Source organism: Pan paniscus, chromosome 11, assembly GCF_029289425.2.
Source record: "Pan paniscus chromosome 11, NHGRI_mPanPan1-v2.0_pri, whole genome shotgun sequence".
Classification (NCBI taxonomy): Eukaryota; Metazoa; Chordata; class Mammalia; order Primates; family Hominidae; genus Pan; species Pan paniscus.
Window position 1 is genome coordinate 109,526,589 of NC_073260.2, and position 25,466 is coordinate 109,552,054.

At 39.8% G+C, this 25,466-nt stretch overlaps 2 protein-coding genes across 10 annotated transcripts in view; one reads left to right on the forward strand and one right to left on the reverse strand.

Moving 5' to 3' along the window:
* Positions 1–1,776: 1,776 nt before the first annotated feature.
* LOC100996123 (putative histone PARylation factor 1-like) lies at positions 1,777–19,007 on the reverse strand. Of its 5 annotated transcripts, XR_004673216.3 has the most exons (7): positions 18,726–18,912; positions 14,957–15,118; positions 11,741–11,928; positions 10,577–10,675; positions 8,053–8,212; positions 3,977–4,149; positions 1,777–2,020 (listed from the first exon to the last, which is right to left on the reverse strand). XR_004673216.3 is itself a non-coding variant. In XM_034967198.3 (5 exons), the coding sequence occupies exons 3-5, from the start codon at positions 10,602–10,604 to the stop codon at positions 1,889–1,891; spliced, it is 333 nt and encodes a 110-aa protein (XP_034823089.1). In that variant the 5' UTR covers positions 10,605–10,675; positions 14,957–15,118; positions 18,919–19,007; the 3' UTR covers positions 1,777–1,888. The 5 variants fall into 5 exon arrangements, 2 of the variants coding, with proteins under 2 accessions (XP_034823089.1, XP_008974457.1); XR_004673214.3 differs by lacking the exon at positions 8,053–8,212 and having other exon boundaries at positions 18,726–18,942; XR_004673215.3 differs by lacking the exon at positions 11,741–11,928.
* LOC129393105 (L-lactate dehydrogenase A chain-like) overlaps positions 18,983–25,466 on the forward strand; it is a 78,706-nt gene continuing 72,222 nt past the window's right edge. For 2 of the 5 annotated variants that reach the window (XR_010109167.1, XM_063594490.1), the window contains exons 1-4: positions 18,983–19,738; positions 21,878–21,995; positions 22,871–22,911; positions 24,255–24,318. The gene's annotated coding sequence lies outside the window, so the exon portion shown is untranslated. The remainder of the gene's footprint in view (positions 19,739–21,877; positions 21,996–22,870; positions 22,912–24,254; positions 24,319–25,466) is intronic. The other 3 variants (XR_010109168.1, XM_063594491.1, XR_010109166.1) reach the window with 3 other exon arrangements.

Here is a 25,466-nt window from a genome sequence, read left to right on the forward strand (position 1 = left end):
CCTTTTCTAATAAAATATGTGTGAGCTAATTGTTACTGTAATGTTTTAATATAAAACAAGTTAATAGTTCAGATGGTTCCAGGGCCTGGAGCTACTTACCTAACTAAAATGGCAGTTCCTTAAAACCTGAGACCTCCCCATTAGAGCTGTAAAAGTTCCTGTATAGTTATGAAAGGGAAGCTGGAGATCTTTTCAGTTTCATTTTGGTTATTTTACAAAATATGCCTACTTTGAAGAAAGCATCTTACCTGCCTCCAAAGGCAGCATGAGCCATTGGCAGAAAGGGAGCAGACTTCGGTTGTGGCAGAGATTTTTGACCCTAGAAGACTTTTTGTCTGAGAAGTCAAGAATCCTTAACTCCCATGTATCTTATCAGTTTCCCAAATCATGCTGGTCTGATTCTGTCTGGCACTTAGAAACATGTTGACAGGGTCATTTTATTCAATAAGTACAATTCCAAAGGTTTGTGTTACTGAAGGGGATCTATATCCGTAAAATATATGCCCTTAAGAAGCTTGCAGCCTAACTGGGGAGATGAGGAATGCTACTTATATTTAAAATTCTAAGTGTTGTTTTTTAATTGTCTACTCATACCCTTATATAAAAAAGAGTAAGTACCTCAAATATATTTTAAGGAGACAGCTGACAGTAAGTTGGAGGACTACTGGCTAGTCAAGAAGTTATTTGAGTAAATCAAGCCAATCTTACAAAATGTGGAGGTTTAACTAGATGACTTGGGGGCTTTTCTATCTTTAACTTCTTAGAAAGGGGAAAAAAGTTTATATGCTCCTCAGCCCCATCCATGAAGTTAGCTATTCTGCATTTCATGGTCTGCCCTCTACTTTTTTTTTTTTTTGAGACGGATTCTTGCTTTTGCTGCCCAGGCTGGAGTGCAATGGCGCAATCTCGGCTCACTGCAACCTCTACCTCCTGGGTTCAGGCGATTCTCCTGCCTCAGCTTCCCAAGTAGCTGGGATTATAGGCATGCGCCACCACGCTTAGCTAATTTTGCATATTTAGTAGAGATGGGGTTTCACCATGTTGGCCAGGCTGGTCACAAACTCCAAACCTCAGGTGATCTGCCCACCTTGGCCTCCCAAAGTGCTGGGATTACAGGCGTGAGCCACTGCGCCTGGCCCTGCCCTCTACTTTTAAGGTGAAGGGCATATCATCAGGTTTAAGGAAAATCTGGATCTAGTAAAACACAGCTATCCACATATTCATACTAAAAATCCAGTGAAATCATTTGCAATGAAAAACTTTAAAATCTAAATTAATGGCATACTGATTGTTATCTTATACTAATACTATATACTATGTATCAATATACTAGGCTATATTAGTAAATGACAGAGTCAAGAGAAGATTTAAAATAATATACCTAATGGGATAACTGGACTACTTGCTGGGAGTCACCTGGAGATACTACCCAAAATGCAGTTTGGGTAGGTTGGGGTCAGGCACCCTGGAAGAGTGCTGATATCATTGTCATGAGTTTCCTTCTGTTCCCCCCCTCACCCACCATAAACCCAATCCTTAAAGCTATAGCTATTACCTCAAGACTCAGAAGAAATATTCTTAGTTGCCCATATGATAAATATCGAAACAGGACTCTGTAAGGATGGTCTAGTTAGCCACAGGAATTAGACAGTGGCTTCCTGTGACATATCAGAGGGTGACTTTAGTTGTCTTCCAAAATGTGATTAGGGTTACCATTTAGATGATTTGACTGCCAATTGCTTGCACATTAAAGAAGGAAAACCAGGCAGAAGAACCTTATAAACGTTTTTAGTAAATGTTTATTTTTTGTATTCCTTAAAAACAAAACAAAAATTACAAGTTTAATACTAGTCCTTTGAAATATTGTACACCAAACAAACCACCTTACTCATGCAGCAAATTGGTCTATGTTCTCTTTTCTTCTGTTTGCCAGATGATCCTTCATAATTTCTGCAAACAGATTCCTCTTCAACAGATTATATGCAAGAGGTAAAAGCTGGCCAGCAACTTTATGAAAATACTGAAAAATAAAAATATAACATTAAGCAGATAACATAGCAGATATCCTAATAAATAGCAAAAAATATATAAACAAAGCACTTGTTTAACAAAGGCTACTTCCAAAATCATTTTAGCTATACCCTCAAGTGATTAGTGAACACAATTTAGGGACAGGCATCTGGCATTCAAAGAGGCAATCTTGCTGCTCTAAAAGACTAACGGCATATCTTGAAAATAAAGAAAACCAAGTTAAATTTGAGTTTCCTTATTCCCCTAAGTTTAATCAACTTTTTCTCACCCCAAACTATGCCCATAAATGCTTTTTATTCTCTCTAGTGTATTCCCAGTCAAAAGTTTTATTTTCCTTCATTGATTAGGTAAGAATAGCTATGCCGAAAGTGGGTTTTCAGGCCATATTCCCTGTATCCTCAAATTCCTTCTCTCCCCCATCCCCAACAGATACTGCCTCCCAATCCCTGTTAAGAGCCACTGCCTTAGGTTTATCAAAAGATTTTAGATTACTGCTATTATCTACATATACCACCTTTTTGTTGATCATAATAAACATTTAGCCCTTAACATGTGTTTAAGTACTGTGCTAAACCTTTTTATAACTCTTACATGTTATTTCATTCTCACAACAATCAAGTTTGCTACTCACTGGTTCACATCTTATGGCTCTACTTATTTATGGCTAGGGCCTCTCTAGCAGGTCAAGCACTACTTGGATTGGTTAATGACTGTCATTGTGGCTGGTAAACATTTTGATTATTTTTACTGATAACTATCTATAAGGTGGGCAAAGAAAAGTAGTATAATATTGTTTATAGCAGGGTTCTCAAAATGTACACCCGACCAGGAGCATCAACTTCACTTGTTGGAAATGCAAATTCTCAGGATCCACCCTGTAACTCAGTCAAACTTGGGGAGGGTGGGGAGAGCGCCGGTGTATGTTTGGACAAGCCCTCCTGATGACTCTGATCATGATAAAGCTGGAGAGCTACTGGTTTAGTCTTGCCCCTCCCAGTGTCGTCTGTAGAGCAGCAGCATTACCGTCACCTGGGAGCATGACAGGTATGCAGTCTCAGATCCATTCCGGACCTACCGATAGAGTGCATTTTAACAATGTCTGCAGGTGAGTCACATGCATTTTACAGTTTGGGAATTACTGCACTGATTTAGGCACTGACTCTGGAACCAGACTACTTGTGTGAACCTGGGCAAGATGATTTGCCTCTCTGTGACTTGGTTACAAAGTAGGTTAAATGAGAATTAAATGATCTGCAGATGGGTATACACTTGTACAGGTAAAGAAACAGAAACAAAGGTGTTGGAAAGCTTGCCCAATCCTACACACTAGAGAAGATGTGATTTACAACCAGCTTAGCCCCATAAGCATGTCATGCCAGCTACACCTTATTGTCTCTTTGACCTTCAGGCAGCTATGGTTGAGTAAGCACTGGTTTAGCTATTAAGTAAAATTTTCTTATTTAATGAGCAATTAGTTAATGGTAAAACAGCATCTCTTATAAAGGTTAAATAATTTAAAGTATATTTTTCATCTAAGAATTCAAGCACAATAACAAATACCCCCACCACAGTGGAAATGAAATGGAGCCTAAGGTGTATGCACACACCCCCATACTTAGCCCCAAATGTATACACACAGCAAGAAGGCACATCCCTATAATGTGTCTAATACATAAATTCACTTTAATGTAAGCCTGAATGCAAATGATCTTGGCTATTCACCTTTGCTAGAATGTAAGATGCATTTCACAGGTTTTTAGGACATCGCTTTTAAAAAAAATCACTTCAAAAAGTTCATTTTGAAATACAAGCTGAATCCCTATCTTACCTCTGCTGGAATTTGGGGGTATAAATGTGCATGTATTCATGTGTGTATGTGTCAGGGGGAGAGGAGGGAGGTGTGGTGGGGGGTGGCAGGTGGAGGTTTTTTTTTTTTTTTACTCACATGTGAGCCATAGCAAAAGAGGTCCATTCCCAACTCAAGCCCCATGCCATAATCACATTCATCATTAGCAAACTGCACAAAAGTCATCATTTCCTGAATGGGAGCAAAAGCTTTTAGTCTCTCATCATCACTTGCAGCCTCAACTATTGTCTTGCAAATTCTCTTGAGGTCAGCTGAAAGAAATCAATAATACAGAAGATTATCTACACAGTTAGAAAATGAATCAGTCTTCAAAGATAAAGAAACTATAAAGAGGGTTTTTCCTCCTAAGACTTTTTGTACTAGTACAACTTGTGCCACCTTGGGTAGTAGTCTGCAGCACTGTAATTTAGAATGGCAATTTGGTAATTTTTCTACATAGGATTCAAGCTTAAAAATGGCTTAAAGATTTCTTAGCGACTATTTCACAGGATTTAGTCTTTTTAAAAAATTTTTAAATTTTATTTATTTATTTATTTATTTTTTTGAGATGGAGTCTCGCTCTGTCTCCAGGCTGGAGTGCAGAGGCGCGATCTTGGCTCACTGCAACCTCTGCCTCCCGGGTTCAAGGGATTTTCCTGCTTCAGCCTCCCAAGTAGCTGGGATTACAGGTGTGTGCCACCATGTTCAGGGGATTTTTGTATTTTTAGTAGAGACAGGGTTTCGCCATGTTGGCTAGGATGGCCTTGATCTCTTCACCTCATGATCCGCCCTCCTCGGCCTCCCAAAGTGCTGGGATTACAGGCATGAGCCACCGCGCCCGGCTACAGTCATGATTTTTTTGAAAGTCTATTCCATGGTGGCAATCATGATTTTACATAAGCTTTAAAGATTCAGCAGAGAGGTCCAGGAATTGGCAAACTTGGGCCAAACCTGGTCACCCCGTTTTTAACTACCCTCAAACTAAATATTTTTTCATTTTTAAATGGTTGAAAAATAAAACAAGAATGTGATAGATTATGTAGCCCACAAAGTGTAAAACATTTACTATCTGGCCCTACATAGAAAGTTTGCCAGCCTGGTCCGTGCACTATATAGTTGCCTCTGAATCTGAGAGTTCTACATCCTTAGATTAAACCAACTGCAGATTGAAATACTCAGGAAAAAAATTAAAAAATACAGATTTAAAAAATACAGTATAACAACTATTTACACAGTGTCTATGTTATATTAGGTATTCTAAGTAATCTAGAAATGATTTGAAATATACAGGAGGATGTGCATAAGTTATGCAAATACTACACCAACTTACATAAGGGACTCGAGCATCAGATTCTGGGTATCCTTCAAGGTCCTGATACTAAGAGACAGCTGGGTTAAAAAAAGATCCAAGTGGGCAAAATTTGTTCTTTTTGCCCTGTCCTACCTTATTTGTTAGAAAATTACTCACTTGTGGTGAATTAAAAACAGAAAAAGACAACAGTGTAAGAGACAAGAAATCACTGCAGAATTAAACCTTTAAAACCTTCACCAAAGTGGGAGAAGAGTAGCCATGGCGAGCATGCGTTTGAGGTAAGAATAGAGAGACAATGTCTAATATTTGCCTGAAGAATATATTTTTAAAAGTTAAATTTCAATTTTGGCTTTTAAGATTTTTTTCATTCTTTCTGGATGTTAATGTGCATCAGATTTCAGGATGCAAATGAGATGGAAGTATCAACAATATCTAATTAGACTTCCTTTTGACAAATTACATGTCCTTTTTGACAAACTGTACTTCTTTGAGGATAATAATGAAAAGAATGGATATTATTCAAACAAACCAACAAAACACTTCCAAACAGCTGGCTGCTATACTGGGGGAGAGGAAGACTGGTTAAAACATTAACAATTATACTTAAGAATGATACGTGATTTTAAATTATATGTATGAGGTACAATGTTCTGATGAAACTAACAAAAAATATAAGGTATAATAATACCAAGGATGGGCTGTGTGCAGTGGCTTACGCCAGTAATCCTAACATGGGAGGATTTGGGAGGCTGAGGTGGGAGGATCGCTTGAACCCAGGAATTTGAGACCAGCCTGGGCAACGTGGCGAGACCCTGTCTCTACAAAAAATAGAGAAATTAGCTGGACATGGTGGTGGGCACCTGCAGTCTCAGCTACTTGGGAGGCTGAGTGCTGGAGGTCCAGGCTGCAGTGAGCCGTGATCATGCCTTTGCACTCCAGCCTGGGTGACAGAGTAAGATCCTGTCTCAAAAAAAAAAAAAAATGATTACCAAGGATGGTATTATAAAAATATACTATATACTAGGGCTTTTAACCCCAGTCTATGAATATCATTTGATTCCATCTTGATGACAGTACAGAATACGTGCTGTTACCCGAGTCACAAAATGTGTTTTCTTCCCTTTCCCACTTTTGGTAGATCAGTATCATGTTGAACGAATGGCAAACTTCACCACCTATGTTTCTAACTATCTCTAAACAGTAGTGACGTTTTTTGTTGGTTTGAAACCTTTTAAAAATTAAATTATTTTACATAAGCTTCATGACCTTCCTTTCTTCAGAAAAGTCAGTGCTGATCATTTCAAGGAAACAGATGACGCTTTCTCCAAAAAGCTCCTTAACGATGGAAAATAAGTGGTTCCTCCCTGCACCCATGGGTGTAACTGATTGATTGGGACCCTTAGAATCTCTCTCACAGTGCTGCAGGCAGCCACTACAAATCAGGGTGGGTATGGAAGTGAAGACCTATTTGTCTTCTGTTAGCAAATAATTTAAAGTTTATCACTTTCCAGTATCACAGTTTCCATTTTTACACATGCCAAGTCACATGTGGACTAAAAAGAATAAGCAACTTCTGTGAATTACTCAGCTAGAAAAACACTGAAGAACAGAGATGAAAATATTCAGCTCACCATCAGTACAAGGAAAAATATGTTCTTCCAGCCATAAAATCTTCTATAGAAATTTCAATTAACCGAAGCCCAAACTTAAAGAACATGAGTGAAGCCTTAAATTAACTATTCAAAAATGAAGCCTTAAATGTTTCTACTCGAGATACTCAATTAATGAGTTAGGAGTTTCACTGCTGAATTCTTACTATATCCCTGCCACTACTATCAACTAGAATACTTAAATTAAGCTACAGTGGTTGTGTCAAGGTAAAAATCAGGCAACTAGGCAGGCAACTCTTCTTACTTCAGATAGTAGTATGCACTCTACAGTCAGAAAACCAAGTATGAAAACCAGTGCCCTCAGCCGGGCATGGTGGCTCACGCCTGTAATCCCATCACTTTGGGAAGCCAAGATAGGCGGATCACTTGAGGTCAGGAGTTCGAGACCAGTCTGATCAAGATGGTGAAACCCTGTCTCTTCTAAAAATACAAAAATTAGCTGGGCATGGTGTGGGAGCCTGTAATCCCAGCTTCTCAGGAGGCTGAGGCAGGAGAATCACGTGAACCCAGGAGGCGGAGGTTGCAGTGAGCTGAGACCCTGCCATTGCACTCCAGCCTACAAGAGTGAGACTCCATCTCAAAAAAAAAAGAAAACCAGCCGCTTACTGACTAATGCTGAGCACGCTGGGTCTATTTCCTTTGTGAACATGGGAATAAGACCTACTTTAAAGAGTTGGGTGAGAATTAAATATGTGTACATGACTTGTTACAGTGAATCATGACACTGACATTTAAGAATTGCTCAATAAAAGGTATCTTATTTGCTAAGTTACAGTGTTATTGTAAGAAGCTTCAAAGGGTTAAGAACAAACTTAGTTGTGATTTACTAATCACTGTCACATTAACAAACTGCCAGTCAATTGTACCTCCTGGGAAACGACACTAGTCAAGAACAAGATTAGGTCCTTCATTCTTACATTTTGCTACCACTTCAAAACTAAATACAGAAGGACCTAATTCCTAGAATATTAGACTTGGACATAAAACCCCAGAAACACAACTACAGTAGGGTAACAGGCTTTACTCCAGGGCACTACAATTTAACATCCATCACCCCAAAAGTTTTAGAGACTGCCCATCTCTACAACAAATGTGCCCAACCTTTCCCAAATGACACAATAATCATGCTTTTTAAAGTTCTGTGAGCAGAGACATGAAAAGAAGATGACTTAGAGTAGAAGCAGAAGACTGACCAGTAGCTAGAGCCCACACTGGTCCCATCAGAGACTAATTGCGTCTGGCTTCAAAGAGGAGATATAGGACAGATCAGCCTGTCCAAGTGTAATATAATACGGGCTACATTTTTTCCAGTATCCACATGAAAAAAGAAACAGCTGGGGCAGGGAGGAGGAGCTAAAAAAAAAAAAACCAGGTGAAATTAAGGTATTGTATTTAACCCATATTCCCAAAATAGTATTATGTCAACATATAATCAATACAAGAAACATTTAATCCTGTTTTAATTTACATACTTAAACTAATTAAAATTATACAAAATTACACGCCAGGTACAGTGGCTCACGCCTGTAATCCCAACACTTTGGGAAGCTGAGGTGGGTGGATCACTTGAGCCCAGGAGTTTGAGACCAGCATGGGCAACAGAGTGAGACCTTGTCTCTACATGGAAAACAAAACAAAAAACACCAATTAGCCAGGCATTGTGGTGCAGACCTGTAGTCCCACCTACTCAGGAGGCCGAGACGGGATAATTGTGCCACTGCACTCTATCCTGGGTGACAGAGTGAGACCCTGTCTCTCTCATACACACACACACAGAGTACAAAATAAATAAATAATACAAGTTACAAATTCTGTTCCTTAGTTGCAGCAGCCACATGTGAGGTACTCAGTGGCCATCACACTGGACAGCTTAGCCACATTCATCTTCCCTATGGCACTGCTCTAAGTGGCAGGGGTACAGCAAAAACAAGTCCATATGAATAGCTGCCATCTAAGACATCTCTCTCTACTGGCTGGAGACTCTGCACAGTAAAGTTTGAGAAGAACTGCATTAGAGAACTGGTTTAAATGCAGGTGTCCAGGTCACAACCCCAGAGACTGGTAACTACCAAGGCTAGTTAGTTCTGTTCTGAAAAACAGGTGGCCAAATACGTGTGTTGGGCAGGAATACGTGGTTCCTTGAGAAGTTGCTAAGTTTGATTTCCCTTTAAGTTTTATCCCCCCAGAACAGGATGATCAATAAAGGAATACCAACAGGGCTGTTCACAATAAGGGAATGGAGATGAGGGGAAAAGAGTTGAGAAGCGATTTTAATTCTCGATGTTCAAGATGGCAATAACTAGATTATGTGCAGTACATCTACAATGTAGCTTCCCTGTAGATACACCAGTAGTATGTACGTAGCACAGTCTAGTGGTTGTACTAGGTTGATTTAGTTTGAATTTGCTTTACTGCAAATTTGTATTATCAAATCACAGGGAACAAAAGCCCTTTAAAGAGACAGTACTAAAAAAGGTCAAACGAAACATAATCTACTTGTATTTGAAGTGGGAAAGTTTGCTTTCTTCATTACAATGCAAACTACACAGCCGCTGACAAATGAAATCATTTCAAGTCACGTCTGTGGCTGATATAGCATAGACCGGCTCACTCAGCTCTATTCCAATCCCTTACCCATGAAAGTTTGCTGCATTTCCCATACAACTCTTTAGCCCAGGCTCCACATGGGATCTAGCTTCTTCCAAGCAGCTGCAATAGTTTGAAATCTCAGAGGCGGAAGAGATACCAGGTGGAGGCTGTGCTTCCACGATCTCCATCAGTGAGCACTGCTGTAGAGGCATCTGATAGTTCTGCAGCAGCTGTAGCTGAGATCCCAGCACCTGGTTCTTAGCATTATAGGGGCTGAGAGGCAAAGGGTAGGGCATCCATTTACCTGGCACAGGTTATACCAAAGGTAATATGGTCCTAGAGCCACCTATTGTGGCAGCAGTTCTTGATTTCCCAGCTTCCTGATGGTGGCAGAGAGATAAAATCCAGTGTGAGCCACACAACTGTCATTCCTGGAAGCTCAGCCTGCCCCCTCAGCCATTCCAAGGATTTTATGAGCATCTCTTTTTACTTTATTAAACCTTTCTGTTTGAACTATACACAAGTAATGAACTCTTAACAAGTGTTTAAAATCAGATGTCTAAAAAAACTTTTGATTTTGCCATGGAACATCTGAGGTCGAGTATTATTAAGAAAAATAGTTACATAAGAGGTGTAATTTCTGGTGAAGAGTGACAAAATAACAGTATAGATAAGACTACCTGCAAAAGTCATGGAAATTGTCTTTAGAAATCTACAGTTATGGACTTGCCTCAAACCTGCTTTGTTTTGTTTTTTTGGAGATGGAGTCTCACTCTGTCACTCATGCTGGAGTGCAGTCGCGCAATCTCGGCTCACTGCAACCTCCGCCTCCTGCGTTCAAGCGATTCTCCTGCCTCAGCCTCCTGAGTAACTGGGATTACCGGCGTGTGCCACCAAGCCCCTGGCTAATTTTTTATTTCTAGTAGAGATGGGGTTTCCCCATGTTGGCCAGGCTGGTCTCAAACTCTAGATCACAGCAATCCGCCCAACTTGGCCTCCCAAATTGCTGGAATTACAGGTGTGAGCCACTGTGCCCAGCCCCTCAAAGCCCCTTTATAATGGACTAATATAGTATAAACATTGTAAACCTACATAAACGTAAGAGAAATTGAGATAAAATATTCTTACTTGACTGCAGCAAATACATTATCTCCATTTGGAACAATTATACAATTTTTCTTTGCTTCATTTATACCAACATATACAGGAAGTTCATCAGGAGAATCCCTGTTTGAGCAAAAGACATTAAAAATTTAGCTGCCCATAATTTATATTATCAGGCAAGTAGGATTTTAGGTCTACAGACAACAACTTACACCTTTTTTTCCCCTCTTTTTTAAGGCCTCTTTTATAAGGGAATTTTTTTTAATTGAAACAAATTTATCGTTTTAAGCTCCAAGTTTCTTAGGAACATCTATGATAAATCTTAACTTATATAATGGAACCTAAAACTAAGATTCTTAGGACCTAATTGCTTTTATACTCAAATACAAAAAAAGGAAAAGGAAGAAAAAGGATTGTAAAACATTAGAGATGAAAGGATCCTATTCCCGTATATAACCAATCCTTCTATTTTAAAATTGAGGAAACAAAGGTCCTAGTAAGTTAGGACGTTGGCTACAGCACAATCAGTTCCTAGCCGCATGTGCATGCTACTGTACTACAGTACTTCTTCCTGGGCACGTTCCTTCTATTACCTTACATTTAATCTTCACTTTAAAGGATAGCATCTCTACTGGTACAAGCGGACAAGGTATTTTCCTCCTGGAGTTTCTCTATTTCCTAACCTTCTAAGTATCTTGCATGCATTCATTTAATTCTCATAATATTCCTATCAGGTATGTACAATTATTATCCCTATTGTTACAAGACTGAGTCACAGAAAGTCACAGTCACTAATGACACAGGGTCACACAGACAATAAACAGGAGGACAAGTGTGACTCCAGAGATCACTCTTAGCTCCCAGTTGCCACTCTGGCACCTGGAAGCACATAGCTTATTAAGTACAAGTCACAACAGCTGCTCTAAATTAGCTTTCTTGGGCCAAAAGAGTTATTCTGAACCCAAAAGGGGAAAAAAAAGTTTATAAGGAAAGGAAAAACCAGTGAGATTAAACCTAAAGAGTTTACCCATCCTAGGGAAGGTTAAAATGGTAACAGCAAGAACAACAGATGGCTCATATATCCAGGAGAAAATATGCCTTTCACCTTGGGTGAGGCTAGTGAATAACTATTTATCCTCATTGGCAGGACAGCAGCTGTATTTTAGAGGCAAAGAAAAGATCCTTTACCTGAAATACCCCATGTGGCACTGAGTTTATCTCTAATAATAATGGTCTGGCACTCAGGAGGATCATAGTAAAACCTCCGATGAAGGTTAAAATTCGGGCCTGTTGGTTTTTTCTTCATTTTATGTTTTCCAGCAAGGATATTATAAGGATCAACTAATTGAAGTCCAAGGCTTGCAGAAAGTGGATCTCTAAAGAAAATAAATTTAGACAATACTTTCCAGAGACAGACAGGAAATAATGCTTTTAGTGAGTAAACTATTTCTAAGCAATTGTCTTAAAAAACTTTCTAAAGTAAGTCTTGAGTTATGTGTGAAGATGTCAGTTACAAACATTCAATGGAAAAGAAGTCAGAGTAACAGAAAACAGGATTTCCTCTGAAATTTACCACTGTATTAACTTAACATCTCAAACATTCCTGTTGTTTCTTATTTTAGCCAAAGCAAGACTGGTTTGTATTCCTGTAGGCCCATTACCACACTGCAATTAGCCTCAAATACTTGTAGTGCACACAGGTTAAGAGAAAGAAAGATAGCAAAAATGTGTGGATTAAGAGTACTAAAAAACAAGCCATGCGTGGTGGCGCATACCTGTAATCCCAGCACTTTGGGAGGCTGAGGCAGGCTGATCACCTGAGGTCAGGAGTTTGAGTCCAGCCTGGCCAACAGGGCAAAACCCCATCTCTACTAAAAATACAAAAATTAGCCAGGTGTGGTGGCTCACGCCTGTAATCCCAGCTACTTGGGAGGCTGAGGTACGAGAATCATTTGAACCCAGGAGGCAGAGGTTGCAGTGAAATGAGATCACGCCATCGCACTCCAGCCTGGGTGACAGGGTGAGACTTTGTCTCCAAAAAAAAAAAAAAAAGAGTAAAAAACATTTATATCCCCTTTCCTCTACCTCAGCTAATCACACCAGATTCCCCTCACTCTTTGACAGTCTATTTGGCCAACCCTAACCCTAGATGATTCCATCTTCCTTCTCTATTCACAGATCACAGTCAGTGTTACTAAACCACAAAGACATGAAGTCTATGCAATGTACAATGTATAACTTCAAATGGGTCCTTGCTGCTTCCAAGAGGGAGGGGAGCACTCCAGGCAGGACCCAGTTTTATAAGGAGGCAAGGATGAGGAAAGCAAAAAAATTCCTGTAAGAGGTAATAACATGAATAGAAGCATGGAGATAATTGGACAGGAAAAATAGTTCAGCACAACTGGAGCTTAGGAGAGCATACACTAATTTTTAAAGCAACAAGAAAACTAAAACCATCCATCTCATTAGCCAAAGATAACACAGTCAATACTCTAATATACAGTAATAAATTTCCATACTCTCCACCCCCATGAACAGATACAAATATGTAACAAACTCAGATGGATTGTTTTGTAATCTGCTTTTGTCCTCCATCCTGACGCACTTAAATTTTTTGATTATTTTCCATGCTATTCAATGTTATTTTACATGATTTTTTAATAGCGCATGATACTGCATTATAAAGAGGTAACCATCTATTCTCTTACTGATGGACATTTACTATTTCTTTTTTCTGTTCTAATAATGTTTCAGTGAACATCTTTGCTAATGTTTGTACAGACATGACTATTTTTAAAGAAACTGCTATACAGTTCTGTTCTGATCTATTGGCAAAATTCAGAATATGTATCAATATACATTTCCATCAGTAGTGTATGACAGTGCTTACTAGTTAAAAATTTTAAACAGTACAAAAGGTATATAGTGCAAAGTAATGATCACAGCCCATTAACAGTTTCTTTCTCCTTTCAGAGACAAAGTAAGCACATAGAAAAGTATACAGGGATATGTGTGTACTCCCCCCTCCCCCTTTAAAAAAAATACTAATGGTAGCATAATCTATACACTGTTCTTTTTCAGTTAACATATTTCAGGCATGATAGTTTATTATTTCCTAAAAATCTGCCTCATTCTTTTAAAACAATTAAGATCTACTGAAGAGATGTGTCATTGGTAGGCATTTAAGCCATTTCCCATTTTTTTTGTTTAAATATCCTCAAACATAATTCTTAGTTTATCTAATCCATAAGACAAGTTCTTTTTTCTTTTTTCTTTTTTTTTTCTTGACTGGTATTTCTTTTTTTATTTTTTATTTTACTTTAAGTTCTAGGGTACATGTGCACAACGTGCAGGTTCGTTACATATGTATACATGTGTCATGTTGGTGTGCTGCACCCAGTAACTCGTCATTTAACATTAGGTATATCTCCTAATGCTATCCCTCCCCCCTCCCCACACCCCACAACAGGCCCCGGTGTGTGATGTTCCCCTTCCTGTGTCAAGACAAGTTCTTGGAAGCAGAACTGTTAAATCATATTCAAACTCCTGCAACATATGAAAGTGCTTACCTTCCTTCACATTCCCCCAGAACGTCATGAAATTATTTAACTTTGCCAATAAAATAGGTGACAGTGGCAGTACTATAGCATTAATCTATATTTCTTAATATATTTTCTCTTACTAGAAACATCATGGAAAATATTCCTTTTCTATGAACTGTTTATATTCTTGGTTAGTTTTTTTTTAAAAATTATTTTATATATATACATTTTTTTTTTGAGACAAGGTCTCACTCTGTTGCCCAGGCTGGAGCGCAGCGGTGTGATCTCGGCTCACTGCAGCCTTCACCTCCCAGGTTCAAGTGATGATTGTGCCTCATCCTCCTGAGTAGCTGGAACTACAGGGGTGCGCCACCACACCCAGCTAAGTTTTGTATCTTTAGTAGACAGGGTTTCACCGTGTTGCCCAGGCTGGTCTCGAACTCCCAACTTCAAGTGATCTGCCTGCCTCGGCCTCCCAAAGTGTTGGGATTACGGGCGTGGGCCACCATGCCTGGCCAATTATATTTTTAGAGACAGGGTCTTGCTCTGTCACTGAGGCTGGAGTGATGATGGCTCATTGCAACCTCAAACTACTGGGCTCAATGAAGGATCCTCCCATCTCAGTCTCCCAAGTAGCTAGGACTATAGGCACGTGTAACCATGCCTAGCTTTTTAATTTTATTATTTTTATTTTTTTGTAGAGAAGAGGTCTTGCTATGTTGACCAGGTTGGTCTCAAACTCCTGGTCTCAGGCGATCCTCCTGCCTCAGCTGGGATTACAGAGTGTGAGCCACCACACACAGCCCATTTCCCATTACATTACTTTTTCCATTTATACAAGAATGATTCTGGAGCAACTCACCAGCTGGTTTTTCAGAATCAAGTTCTTCACAGAACTTCCAGAAGTGATAGAAATCTTCAGGTAAAGAGAGCTTATAATGATTTTCTACTTCTTTTCGAAGGTCACTGGAGAGACATCAGCTTCACAGAATTTACTTTTCTTCACATCAACTGTTTTTTCACACTGAAAATTGACACACAAAACTTCAGTTCTCCAAATTGTCTTTAGTAATTTCAGTAACTCTCCTTGCATAACAGTATCACTCACTCTTGTTCACCCAACTCTATGAGATAGTATATGTGTTTTCTTTAAAACTCTCTAAATGGTAATTGAGTAAAATCTGGGAATTCATTTGGGCACAGAAAAAAAGAGTAGTTTATATGGTGGTTAAGAGGAATCCATACAGCAAGTCTTTAAATATATTTTTTTAAGATAATGGAAACCACAAAAAACAAAAAGGTAAAAATGAAATAGTAAAGAGCAGGAAGAGAGGAATAAAGAAAGGGCAGGCTTTGCCCTCTTTTGGTTAAAGGTGTGGGTCTTTGAAACAGATTCGTTGATCACGTCAGAAACAAATAGAAGTAACTGGATATAAGCAATTCATCAGCTAAAAAGCTGTTTCTTCAGCAACATCCAGAGTGGTGTCTGAGCTTTTCACTACAATCATTACCCATCCTTAAAAACAGATACCTCCCTTTTGATTTTCCAAATAAAGAGGGAAGGTTAGTGACAATGTTAAACATCCACAATTCCTAACAAAGTTAGCAGAATAGCACTAAACTCTAGGCCAAAAATCCAATTATTTCAGAAAAGGCCAGGATTAGGTTACAATAATCATCTCTAGCACCACCGCAATATAGGTTCAGTGTGCTAGGTTTTATAATGCCTATTAGGTATTTGATAAATTTCTGTAAAGATAATATGCTTAATTGGAGGTTACATACATTTAGTTTTCTAAGAGGCAATCTGTTTTTCTTTCTAGGAACCTAGATTCTTTCTTTTTGTATTAAGTTCTTTCTTTTTTGTTCTTCCTACCTAGAGCAGTGGTTCTCAACTGGTGGTGATTTTCCCCCCCAACCCACGACCCCTGCCCGGGGACATTTGGAGACCTAGTTAGTTGTCACGAATTGGAAGAAGGGTGCTAGTGGCATCTAGTGGGGCAGAGGCCAGGGATGCTCAACATCTTACAATGCCCAGGATAAGCATCCTCAACAAAGACTACTGGCCCCAAATGTCAACAGTGCTAAAGTTGAGAAATTCTGAGCTAGACGTTTCTCATATTTATATTCTTCAATTTTCCCAGTAGGCTGAAGTTTATTAATTTTATGTTAGGTATCATTCAATATCTACAAAACATATTTATGAATCAGATGACATAAGAATGATCATGATGGCAATGATTTAAAGAGCAAACAAAACAGAAAAAATGCCTATTGGTAGAATGGTTATAAGGCTTCCAAACAATAGACTATTACACTTAATATTACAGTTGACCCTTGAGCAACAAGGGTTTGAATTTTGTGGACCCACTTATACATGAATTTTTTTTCCAACCAAATGCAGATTGAAAAATAACAGTGTTCTTAGGATGTGAAATTCACTTAGAGAGAGGGCCAACTTTTTGTATACTCGGGTTCCACAGGACCAACTTTGGAACTTGGGTATGCTCGGGTTTTGGGATATGTGAGAGTCCTGGAACCAATCTCCTTCATTTACCAAATGGTTACTGTATGGCTACACAATATGGACCTATCTATATTAAATATTTTTAATGAGGAAAAAAGTTATTGATTATATGCAGCATGATAGCCTTTTTATGAATTTCAAAAACTAAAAATAAATATTATTTAGGTATACATTCATAGGAGATGAGCCTATTTTTAAAAGGCAAGGGAAAACAAAATTCAGGATAGCTACATTGAACATGAGTGACAGAAAGAAGGCTGAAGGGAGAGGAGAGGGACATGTGTAGATGTAGAACTACTGTTTCAGTTTTAGGGTTGGGCAATGGGTTCACAGGTGTTTGTTATATTACTTAACATAAATAAGCTCAAAAACAATCATGAATTGAACAATGGTAAGTTTATTGTGCCAAGGATTATAATGCATCTGATTTAAAAAAGAATTACGTTGAACAAAAAGGCTGTTGAAAAATGAATCCAAAAGTGAGTATCAATAGCAAATAGTAATAGTAAAGATAATATAATAGTAAAAACAAGTAGTAAGTCATACTTATTGAGAACTTATCTTGTGCTATTTCACTGTTCTAAGCACCTTCTGTGAATTAACTCATTTAATCCTCAACTATCTCATGCACTAGATACTATTAACCTCATCTTACAGCTGCTGAGGTTAACCTCCCTATGTCCCTAACTAGGAAGTGGAAGAGAAGGGATTTAAACTCAGGTTTAAGTCTGGCTCCACAGCAGATTCTCAACCACTTCCTGTTGCTTCTCCAACTGCAAATATAGAACAGTAGGAACATATGAAGTCCCGAGCTATCCTATCTTCTGTTTTTATAACTGTCTTTGGTCAGACTTTCAAAGACTGGCTCCAACTGAAGATGTTAGAAAAGGCTTAATCTGCCTTGCTGAAAGGCAGTTTTGCTTAATGGTTAGGTTGCCTGGGTTGACTCCTGACCCTACTGATATCCAACCTTAGGCAAGTTACTTAACCTCTCTGTGCCTTGTTTTCTCATCTGCAAAAAGGGCATACAGTACCTCTATCATAGGGTTGTTACAAGGAATAAGTTATTATATGTAAAAATACACAGAACAGTCCTAGCACATAATATGCAAATGCTGGCCATTATGGTTATAGCCTCTATAGACTCGCCTTCATTTCTGGTATTGTATTTCTAGTTAAGCACCTCACGCCACCAAAGCAGTTCTTCACTGAACCTTCAAAGAGAATTTTTGCAGCTCTGCCTTAACTCACACACTAGTTCAGCATCTCCATATCCCTAACAACTAGAATTTAGGACAGCTGTCCCCTTCAGAGGCTGCATTTCTCCTTTACCCTGGTATTCCTAGAATGCATGACCCAATATGAAGAATGCCTATACAACTGGCCCTTTACTAGTTAATTAAGCCCTCCAAGAATGTCTCACACCCTATCCGATTTATAACACTGCCAGACTAAGTTTTCTAAAACTTTAGTTATCACAATGGCACTTCCTTCCTGTCTGATTCCCCTTATTGCTACTGTAGTGGTTACAGAACTTCCAAAATCATAGTAAAATATGAGATAATGCACATACTTTTCCCCCTCCCCTCTCATAGTGCTTTTATGATCAGGTCCCTCTTACTTTCCCATTTCTCTGGCTCCAGCCAAGCCGAACGCTCCACTATGCCCAAACATCTCCTACACTTTTACGTCTCAGACTCTTCTCTGCCTTCAAAACCCATTTTTAAAGAGTTGTCTTATAAGTCTTCTTTAACACTCCCTGGGACTTGTTAAATCCTCCTTCAGTGTTTCCATAGCACTTTCTACACACCAGCATTATAATCCCAAACAAAAAAGTCACAGTAGAATGCATATTCGCTTGTGCCCCTCCTCCCCAGGCCGGAGGCTCTACATGGAGAAGGGGCAGGCGGGTTGACCCCAAATCCGCAGGGCCCCGCACAATGTCTGGTATGTAATCGGTTCCCAATCTATCTGGGTGGGCGAATGAATGAAACGTTGGTTGGCTTAATCCGTTTCCCCAGGAAATGCGCCAAGAGGAGCTGGGCAGAACATGCAGAGGCGCTACTTTCCTGGTCCAATCCCCTACAGAGCGCGAAACAGCTACCTGGGCAGGGTCCCCGCAGCAAACCGCAGCCCCCGGACACACAGCAAGCTTAATAGTCACTGCATGAATGAAACGCGCTGCCTCCTGGTACCCTGGCTGTCATCCAAAGCCACCTGCGTAGCCCCCCCAGCCTTTCTGGCAGTATCTGCGGCCCCGCCCCCGCGCCGGGCCTGCGCTTCCAGCCACCGCCCACCATTCTGCAGCTGCAGCGCCAGCCGAATTCCCGGATCCGCGGCCGCTTCCGAGAGCCGCCAACTGCTTCCGGGTTCAAAAGCCTCCAATCCTAATCCCAGCGCCGCTCGGGCGCGCCAATTTAGGGAAAAGGCTCCGCCCATGCCCCGCCCCCTGAGACCTGGCGCCCGGCGCTTTGAGGCCCGGCCTACTCCCCTGCTGGGCATGGGGAAGGGGCGTCTTCTGTCCTTGTGGTCCGCTTCTAGGCTTTTTGGAGCATCTTCCGGGTCACTCCAGAGACCCCCCCAGACTACTGAATCTGAATCCGTTAGGGTGGTCCAACCTTCCTCTTCAGGTGTCTACTAGAGGCAAGGTTGGATGTATGCGGCTGCCCTCAGTACAGCCCCTTCCTTGTTTTTTCTTCATTTGTGTTTACTTAAAATATTAACCCTTTTCTCCCTCTCCTCCATCCCTCTCCCTCCCCTACTATACGGTTATTGACTTACACTAATTCATTCCCGATGATCTCCCAGAAGGAAATAAATGTCTGTCTGTCTCTGTCTCTGTACCATCGTCTTCTTGGTACAGTTTGGACTATTTTTTCTCTACACCCTAGTTATGCAAAGTGTAGTCCCTGAACCAGCAGCCTCAGCATCCTGAGGGAATTTGTTAAAAACGCGAAATCTCAAGCCCTACCCAGACTTACTGAATCAGTGTCTGCATTGCAACAAGATCCCCTGGTAATTCCTATGCACATCAAAATTTGGAAGGCACAGCTCTCAACTGATGTCCTGGGTCTCCTTCACATCCATCCTGGGAAGGTCTTATTCCTCATTCCTGAGGTGAGTTCCCTATTTCCTGAATCTGTGTCTTTTTCTTGATTATATACCCTCATGTTGTGGAACATATCCGCCAATAGTTCCTTGAGGGAGGTTGCTTCCAGGTCTTTTTTCCCACAGAGCGTGCAGGTCTGGAACTGTTTTTATTCTGGCTGAGTTCTAGGTTGAAAATAACTTTCACTCGGAATATTGGAGGGCTTGCTCCACAATATTTTAGCTTCCAAAATTGTTGAGAAACTCTACGTCATTGCATTTCCTTCTCCTTCTCAGGTCACTAAATTTCTTGATATGTAACCCGCTTTGGTTTCGGTTTTGTTTTGTCTCAAGAATCTTTAGGATCTTCTCTTTATACCCAGCGTTCTAAGACACAATCGAGTGTCTTTCTTATGGGTCTTTTCTCATTCCTATTGATCAGTTTTTCAATCCTGAAACACATGTTCTTCCGTTATGGGGATTCTCCTGGTATTATTTATTTGATCGTTTCTTTCCGCCCTCTCTTATTGTATCTCTTATTTTTTGAAATTTGTTATTTAGATCGTGGACCTTCTTGGCTGATGTTTTTTCTTACCTGTCTGTCCTATTTTCTATCCCTTCATCTTTTTATTCTACTTTCTCTGTGACTTTTTCAACTTAATTGGACAAATGATTATCAGATTATTTCTTTTATTATACCTTCATTTCTAAGTGCCCTTTTTATTCTCTGTTCTTTTATAGCATTACATTATTGTTTCATGAATATACCTCCTTTACTCTCTGAAGATGTAAATTATAGGAGTTTTAAAATACTTTCTACATAACTCTGCATTGACTTTGATTCTTTGAGGTTTTTTTTGGTTGGTTGGTTGTTTATATTTGGTCCCTGTCATTTCTGCTAGAGGCGTTCTTCATCTTGTGTAGTGATCCTTGCTGTCAATTTGTATGTAAAAGTGATGCTCTAAAAGGTGCTTTGGGGACATAGGCAAGGCTTGTTCACTGCTGGACAAGGTGTAAGATGGTGGGACAAGGTGTAAGATGGTGGAGCAAGGACCAGCTGTTTATTTTCTTCTAGAGAGTAATCTTCTAATTACTTGCTTTGAGAATATATAGCCTTCTTGGAGCCCAATGCGAGAAAGAGGCTGGGAGACTTAGTAATTTCATTATATGCACTGATGCCCTGTGTTAGTTGGGGTTCTCCAGAGAAACAGAGAATGAATAGATATCTATATCTATACCTATATCTCTATCTATCTGTTAGCTCATGTGATTATGGGGGTTGAGAAGCCCCACAATCTGCTGTCTGTAAGCTGAAGACCCAGAAAGCCCATGTTGTAGTTTAAAGCCCTGATAACTGGAGATGGTGTAGATTCTAGTCCGAGTTTGGAGTCCTGCAAACCAGGATCACCGAGGGCAGGAAAAGATCAAAAATTCAGTTCAAGAAGTCTAGCAGAGAGAAAGTGAATCCTCCCTTCCTCTACCTTTTTGTTTTATTCAGACCCCAAATGGATGATGCCCACCCACATTGGTGAGGGTAATCTCTTTTACTCAGTGCCCTCACAGACACTCAGAAATATTGTTTAACCAGATATCTGGGCATCCTGTGGTCCAGTCAAGTTGACACATAAAATTAACTCTCCACCGAGCGTGGTGACTCATGCCTGTAATCTCGGCACTTTGGGAGGCCAAGGAGGGTGGATCACTTGAGGTCAGGAGTTTGAGACCAGCCTGGCCAACATGGTGAAACCCAGTCTTTACTTAAAACACAAAAAATTAGCCAGGCTTGGTGGCACGTGCCTGTAGTCCCAGCTACTCGGGAGGCTAAGGTACAAGAATCACTTGAACCCAGGAGGCGGAGGTTACAGTGAGCTGAGATTGCACCACTGCACTCCAGCCTGGGTGACAGAGTGAGACTCTGTCTAAAAAAAAAAAAAAAAGACTTAATTATCATGCATACCTTCACGTACACCACTGTTTCATAATAGCATTTTTACCTTCAGCTGTGTCTGGTGTCCCTGAATCCATATCCTGGTTCCATATCTCCCAAAAGAAATAATCTTGCAGGTTTCAGGTTGGGAATGAGGGATAGAGAAAGTTTCCCTGACTTTGCCAGGGGAGGAAATGTAGGAGTCTTAAGTGCTTCTGGGACTTTTAATGGTCTCTTTTCAGCTCATCCCACTGAAGAGGTATGGCACTTCCAATTCCTGAGCCTTTGTGAGGTTCTGCGTGTCAGTAAGCTTGCTTCTGGGCATCACCTCCGAAAACACTTGGGTTTCAGTTTTCTCTGGTAAGTCCGTATGTTCACCAGTACATTAGCTCCCTAAAGCTGCCATACAATTATCACAAACTGGGTGGCTTAAAACTATAGAAATTTATTCCCTTACAGTTATGGAGGCTAGAAATCAGAAATCAGGAGGTTGGTTCCTTCTGGGGTCTCTGAGGGACAATCTGTGCCATGCCTTTGCCTTAGCTTCTGGTGACTGCTGGCAATTCTTGGCATTCCTTGGCTTGCAGATGAATCACTCCAATCTCTGCCTCTGTCATTACGTGTTCTCCCTGTGCATCTGCCTTTGTCTAACTTTCTCTCTTTTTGTAAGGACGGCAGTCATTAGATTAGGGCCCATGCTAATCAAGTATCACTTTTATGGTTTTATTTTTATTTTTTTGAGACGGAATCTCGCTCTGTCGCTCAGGCTGGAGTGCAGTGGTGCCATCTCAGCTGACTGCAACCTCTGCCTCCCAGGTTCAAGCAATTCTCCTGCCTCAGCCTCCTGAGTAGCTGGGACTGCAGGCGCACACCACCATGCTCAGCTAATTTTTGTGTTTTTAGTAGAGACAGGGTTTCACCATCTTGGTCAGTCTGGTCTTGAACTCCTGACCTCAAGCGATCCACCCACTTTGGCCTCCCATAGTGCTGGGATTACAGGCGTGAGCCACCACACCCGGCCGTCACTTTGTCTTATTTTGATCACATCCGCACAGACCCTATTTCCAAATAAGGTCACAGTCAATGTATCCTTTGGGGGGATGCAACTCAACCCTTGTCAACTGATTTCTAAACTTTTATGGCATTTTTCTGTTGTCTCTTCTCCTGTTTTCTTTGTTCTTATGAGTATATGGTCCCTCTGTCCCCCTTTTTAACATTCTTTATCTTTGTTTTAGTGAGGCTTCTTAAGGAGTGGAGGAAAGTGGATGTTTTCAAGGTATGTTAACTGGAGTATTTATTATTGCTATTTTTCAGTTGAATAGCACTAGGTTTGCAGTTGTAACCTGTAAAACTGCATTTATTGTACACAATTTCAAGTTCAGAACTAAAACTTTGGTCTGAATAATAATTTTGTAACCATCTTTTGTAGAATGTGAATGAAATTTTTAATTCAAACATTTGACATTTAATGTCTTTTATCCTGCTCGTATGTTTGCTCCACAGTGATTTTGAAGGAATGGGTAGGGTTGACCAAATTTGGTATACTTCTTCAGGTTATCAGTGTCTGTCATTTTGAAACAAAGTTATTATTAATAAATGTTTTATATCTAGTACTTACTATGCAACAGTACTATTCTTTTTTAATATTTATTTTTAATTTGCAGATAATTGTGTATACTTATAGAATACAATGTGATGTTTTGATATATGTATACACTGTGGAATGATTATATCAAACTAATTTACATATTCATTACATCAAATACCTATTATTTTTTGGAGTGAGAACATTTCAAATCTCTTCTAACAATGTTGAAATATGTAATACATTTTATTAACTATGGACACTATGTGGTGCAATAGATCTGAAAAACTTATTCCTTCTGTCTAACTAAAACTTTGTACCCTTTGATCAATATCTCTGCAGTACCCACTTCCAACCCCCAGCCTCTGGTAACCACCATCCTACTCTCTACTTCTATAAGTTCAACTTTTTTAGATTCCACATATAAGTGAGATTATGCAGTATTTGTCTATCTGTGACTGGCTTATTTCACTTAGCATAATATTCTCTAGTTTCATCTACACTGTCAATGATGACAGAATTTCCTTTTTTAAGACGGAATAGTATTCCATTGTATGTGTACCACATTATCCATTCATCTGTTGACGGACACTTAGGTTGGCTATTATGAATAATGCTGCAGTGAACATAGATGCCCAGATATCTCTTTAACATGTTGATTGCAATTCCTTTGTATACATACTCAGGAGTGCAATTGCTGGATCATATCGTAGTTCTATTTTTAGTTTTTTGAGGAGCCTCCATACTGTTTTTCATAATGGCTGTGTTAATTTACACTCCCACCAACAGTGTACAAGGGTTCCCTTTTTCTTACATTCTCACCAACCCTTGTTATCTTTGATAATGTCTATTGCTATTGTAACAGGTGTCAGGTACTGTCTCATTGTGGTTTTAATTTGCATTTCTGTGATACCTAAGGATGTTGAGCATTTTTGAATAAACCACAATAGTACTAAGTGCTTTGCTTAAGACTAACTCATTTAAGCATCATAACAGTCCTGTGAGGTAATTTCTATTTCTACTCCATTTTACAGATAGCGCAGCTAACATTCAAAGAGGTTAAGTGAATTGTCCAAAGTCACACAGCAAGCACTGGAGGTAAGATTCAAACCTGAATAGTCTATCATTTCAGAGTACTTTCAACACTATGCAATACTATCTCTCTAGCAATCAGCCAGATTGAATAAGATCTGTAGTTCACAGAGCCACTTGCATTTTTAATCCTAGTTTAATTAACTTAGGAAATTTGTATCTAAAGGATGCATCTTTTTTTTTTTTTTTTTTTCAATAGAGGCAGGGTCTCACCATGTTGCCCAGACTGGCCTCAAACTCCTGGGCTCAAACCATCCTCCCATCTCAGCCTTCCAAATGCTGAGATTACAGGCGTGAGCCACCACGTCCCACCAGGATACATAGGTTTTACGGTATCCTCTGAACCTCCCTTTAATCAAGAGAGTGGACAAAACTGTGGGTCCCTTATTTTCAAAATGGCCAGTAAAAGAGGAAATAAGGATATGCAATGTTTAGTTATTTTCTGCTGCCCTCTTTAAGTTGATTGGGGATCTCTTTGTCACTACTTTGGGAAGATAACTTACCTTCTTATCCACTATGGTTAATTGGAGCTTTTCTCATGTCTTTATGGTTGCTGGGAAATTTTCAAATAAAATTCACTGGGAGTGGTTTGAAATTGCAGAATTTTTAGCCTCCCAATGTTTTATTTTCCTCTAGTGAGTTGGACATAAATAATATCCTCTTTTGAGATTTGTATCTTTGAAAGACTTTTTTTTTTAAGTTTCTCAGTGAAACAAAGAAAAAATTAGAAGGTGGTTGGGTGCAGTGGTTCACGCCTGTAGTCCCAGCAGTTTGGGAGGCCGAGGCAGGTGGATTGCCTGAGCTTAGGAGTTTGAGTCCAGCTTGGGCAACATGGCAACACCCTGTCTCTACTAAAAATACAAAAATTATCTGGGCGTGGTAGCACATGCCTGTGGTCCCAGCTACTCAGGAGGCCTAGGTGGGAGGATTGCTTGAGCCCAGGAGGCAAAGGTTGCAGTGAGCCAAGACTGTGCCATTGCACTCCAGCCTGGGTGACAGAGTGAGACCCTGTCTCAAAAGAAAGAAAGAAAAAACTAGAGGGATATCAGTTTTATTAGAAAAAATAAAATAAAATAAAATAATTTTAAAAATTGCCAGTCTTCCTGGAATTAAGCCATAATGTGTCCAAAGCTTTGTATCAGATTGCTGGCTTT

Excerpts from the sequence above, each read along its gene's own strand:
- LOC100996123 (XM_034967198.3), bottom strand. The coding sequence starts at position 10,604 with ATGGAGATAATGTATTTGCTGCAGTCAA. Across the intron at positions 4,150-10,576 it reads AATGTATTTGCTGCAGTCAA|CTGACCTCAAGAGAATTTGC; the intron begins GTAAGAATATTT and ends GATTTCTTTCAG. Across the intron at positions 2,021-3,976 it reads TCTTTTGCTATGGCTCACAT|TATTTTCATAAAGTTGCTGG; the intron begins GTGAGTAAAAAA and ends TTTATTTTTCAG.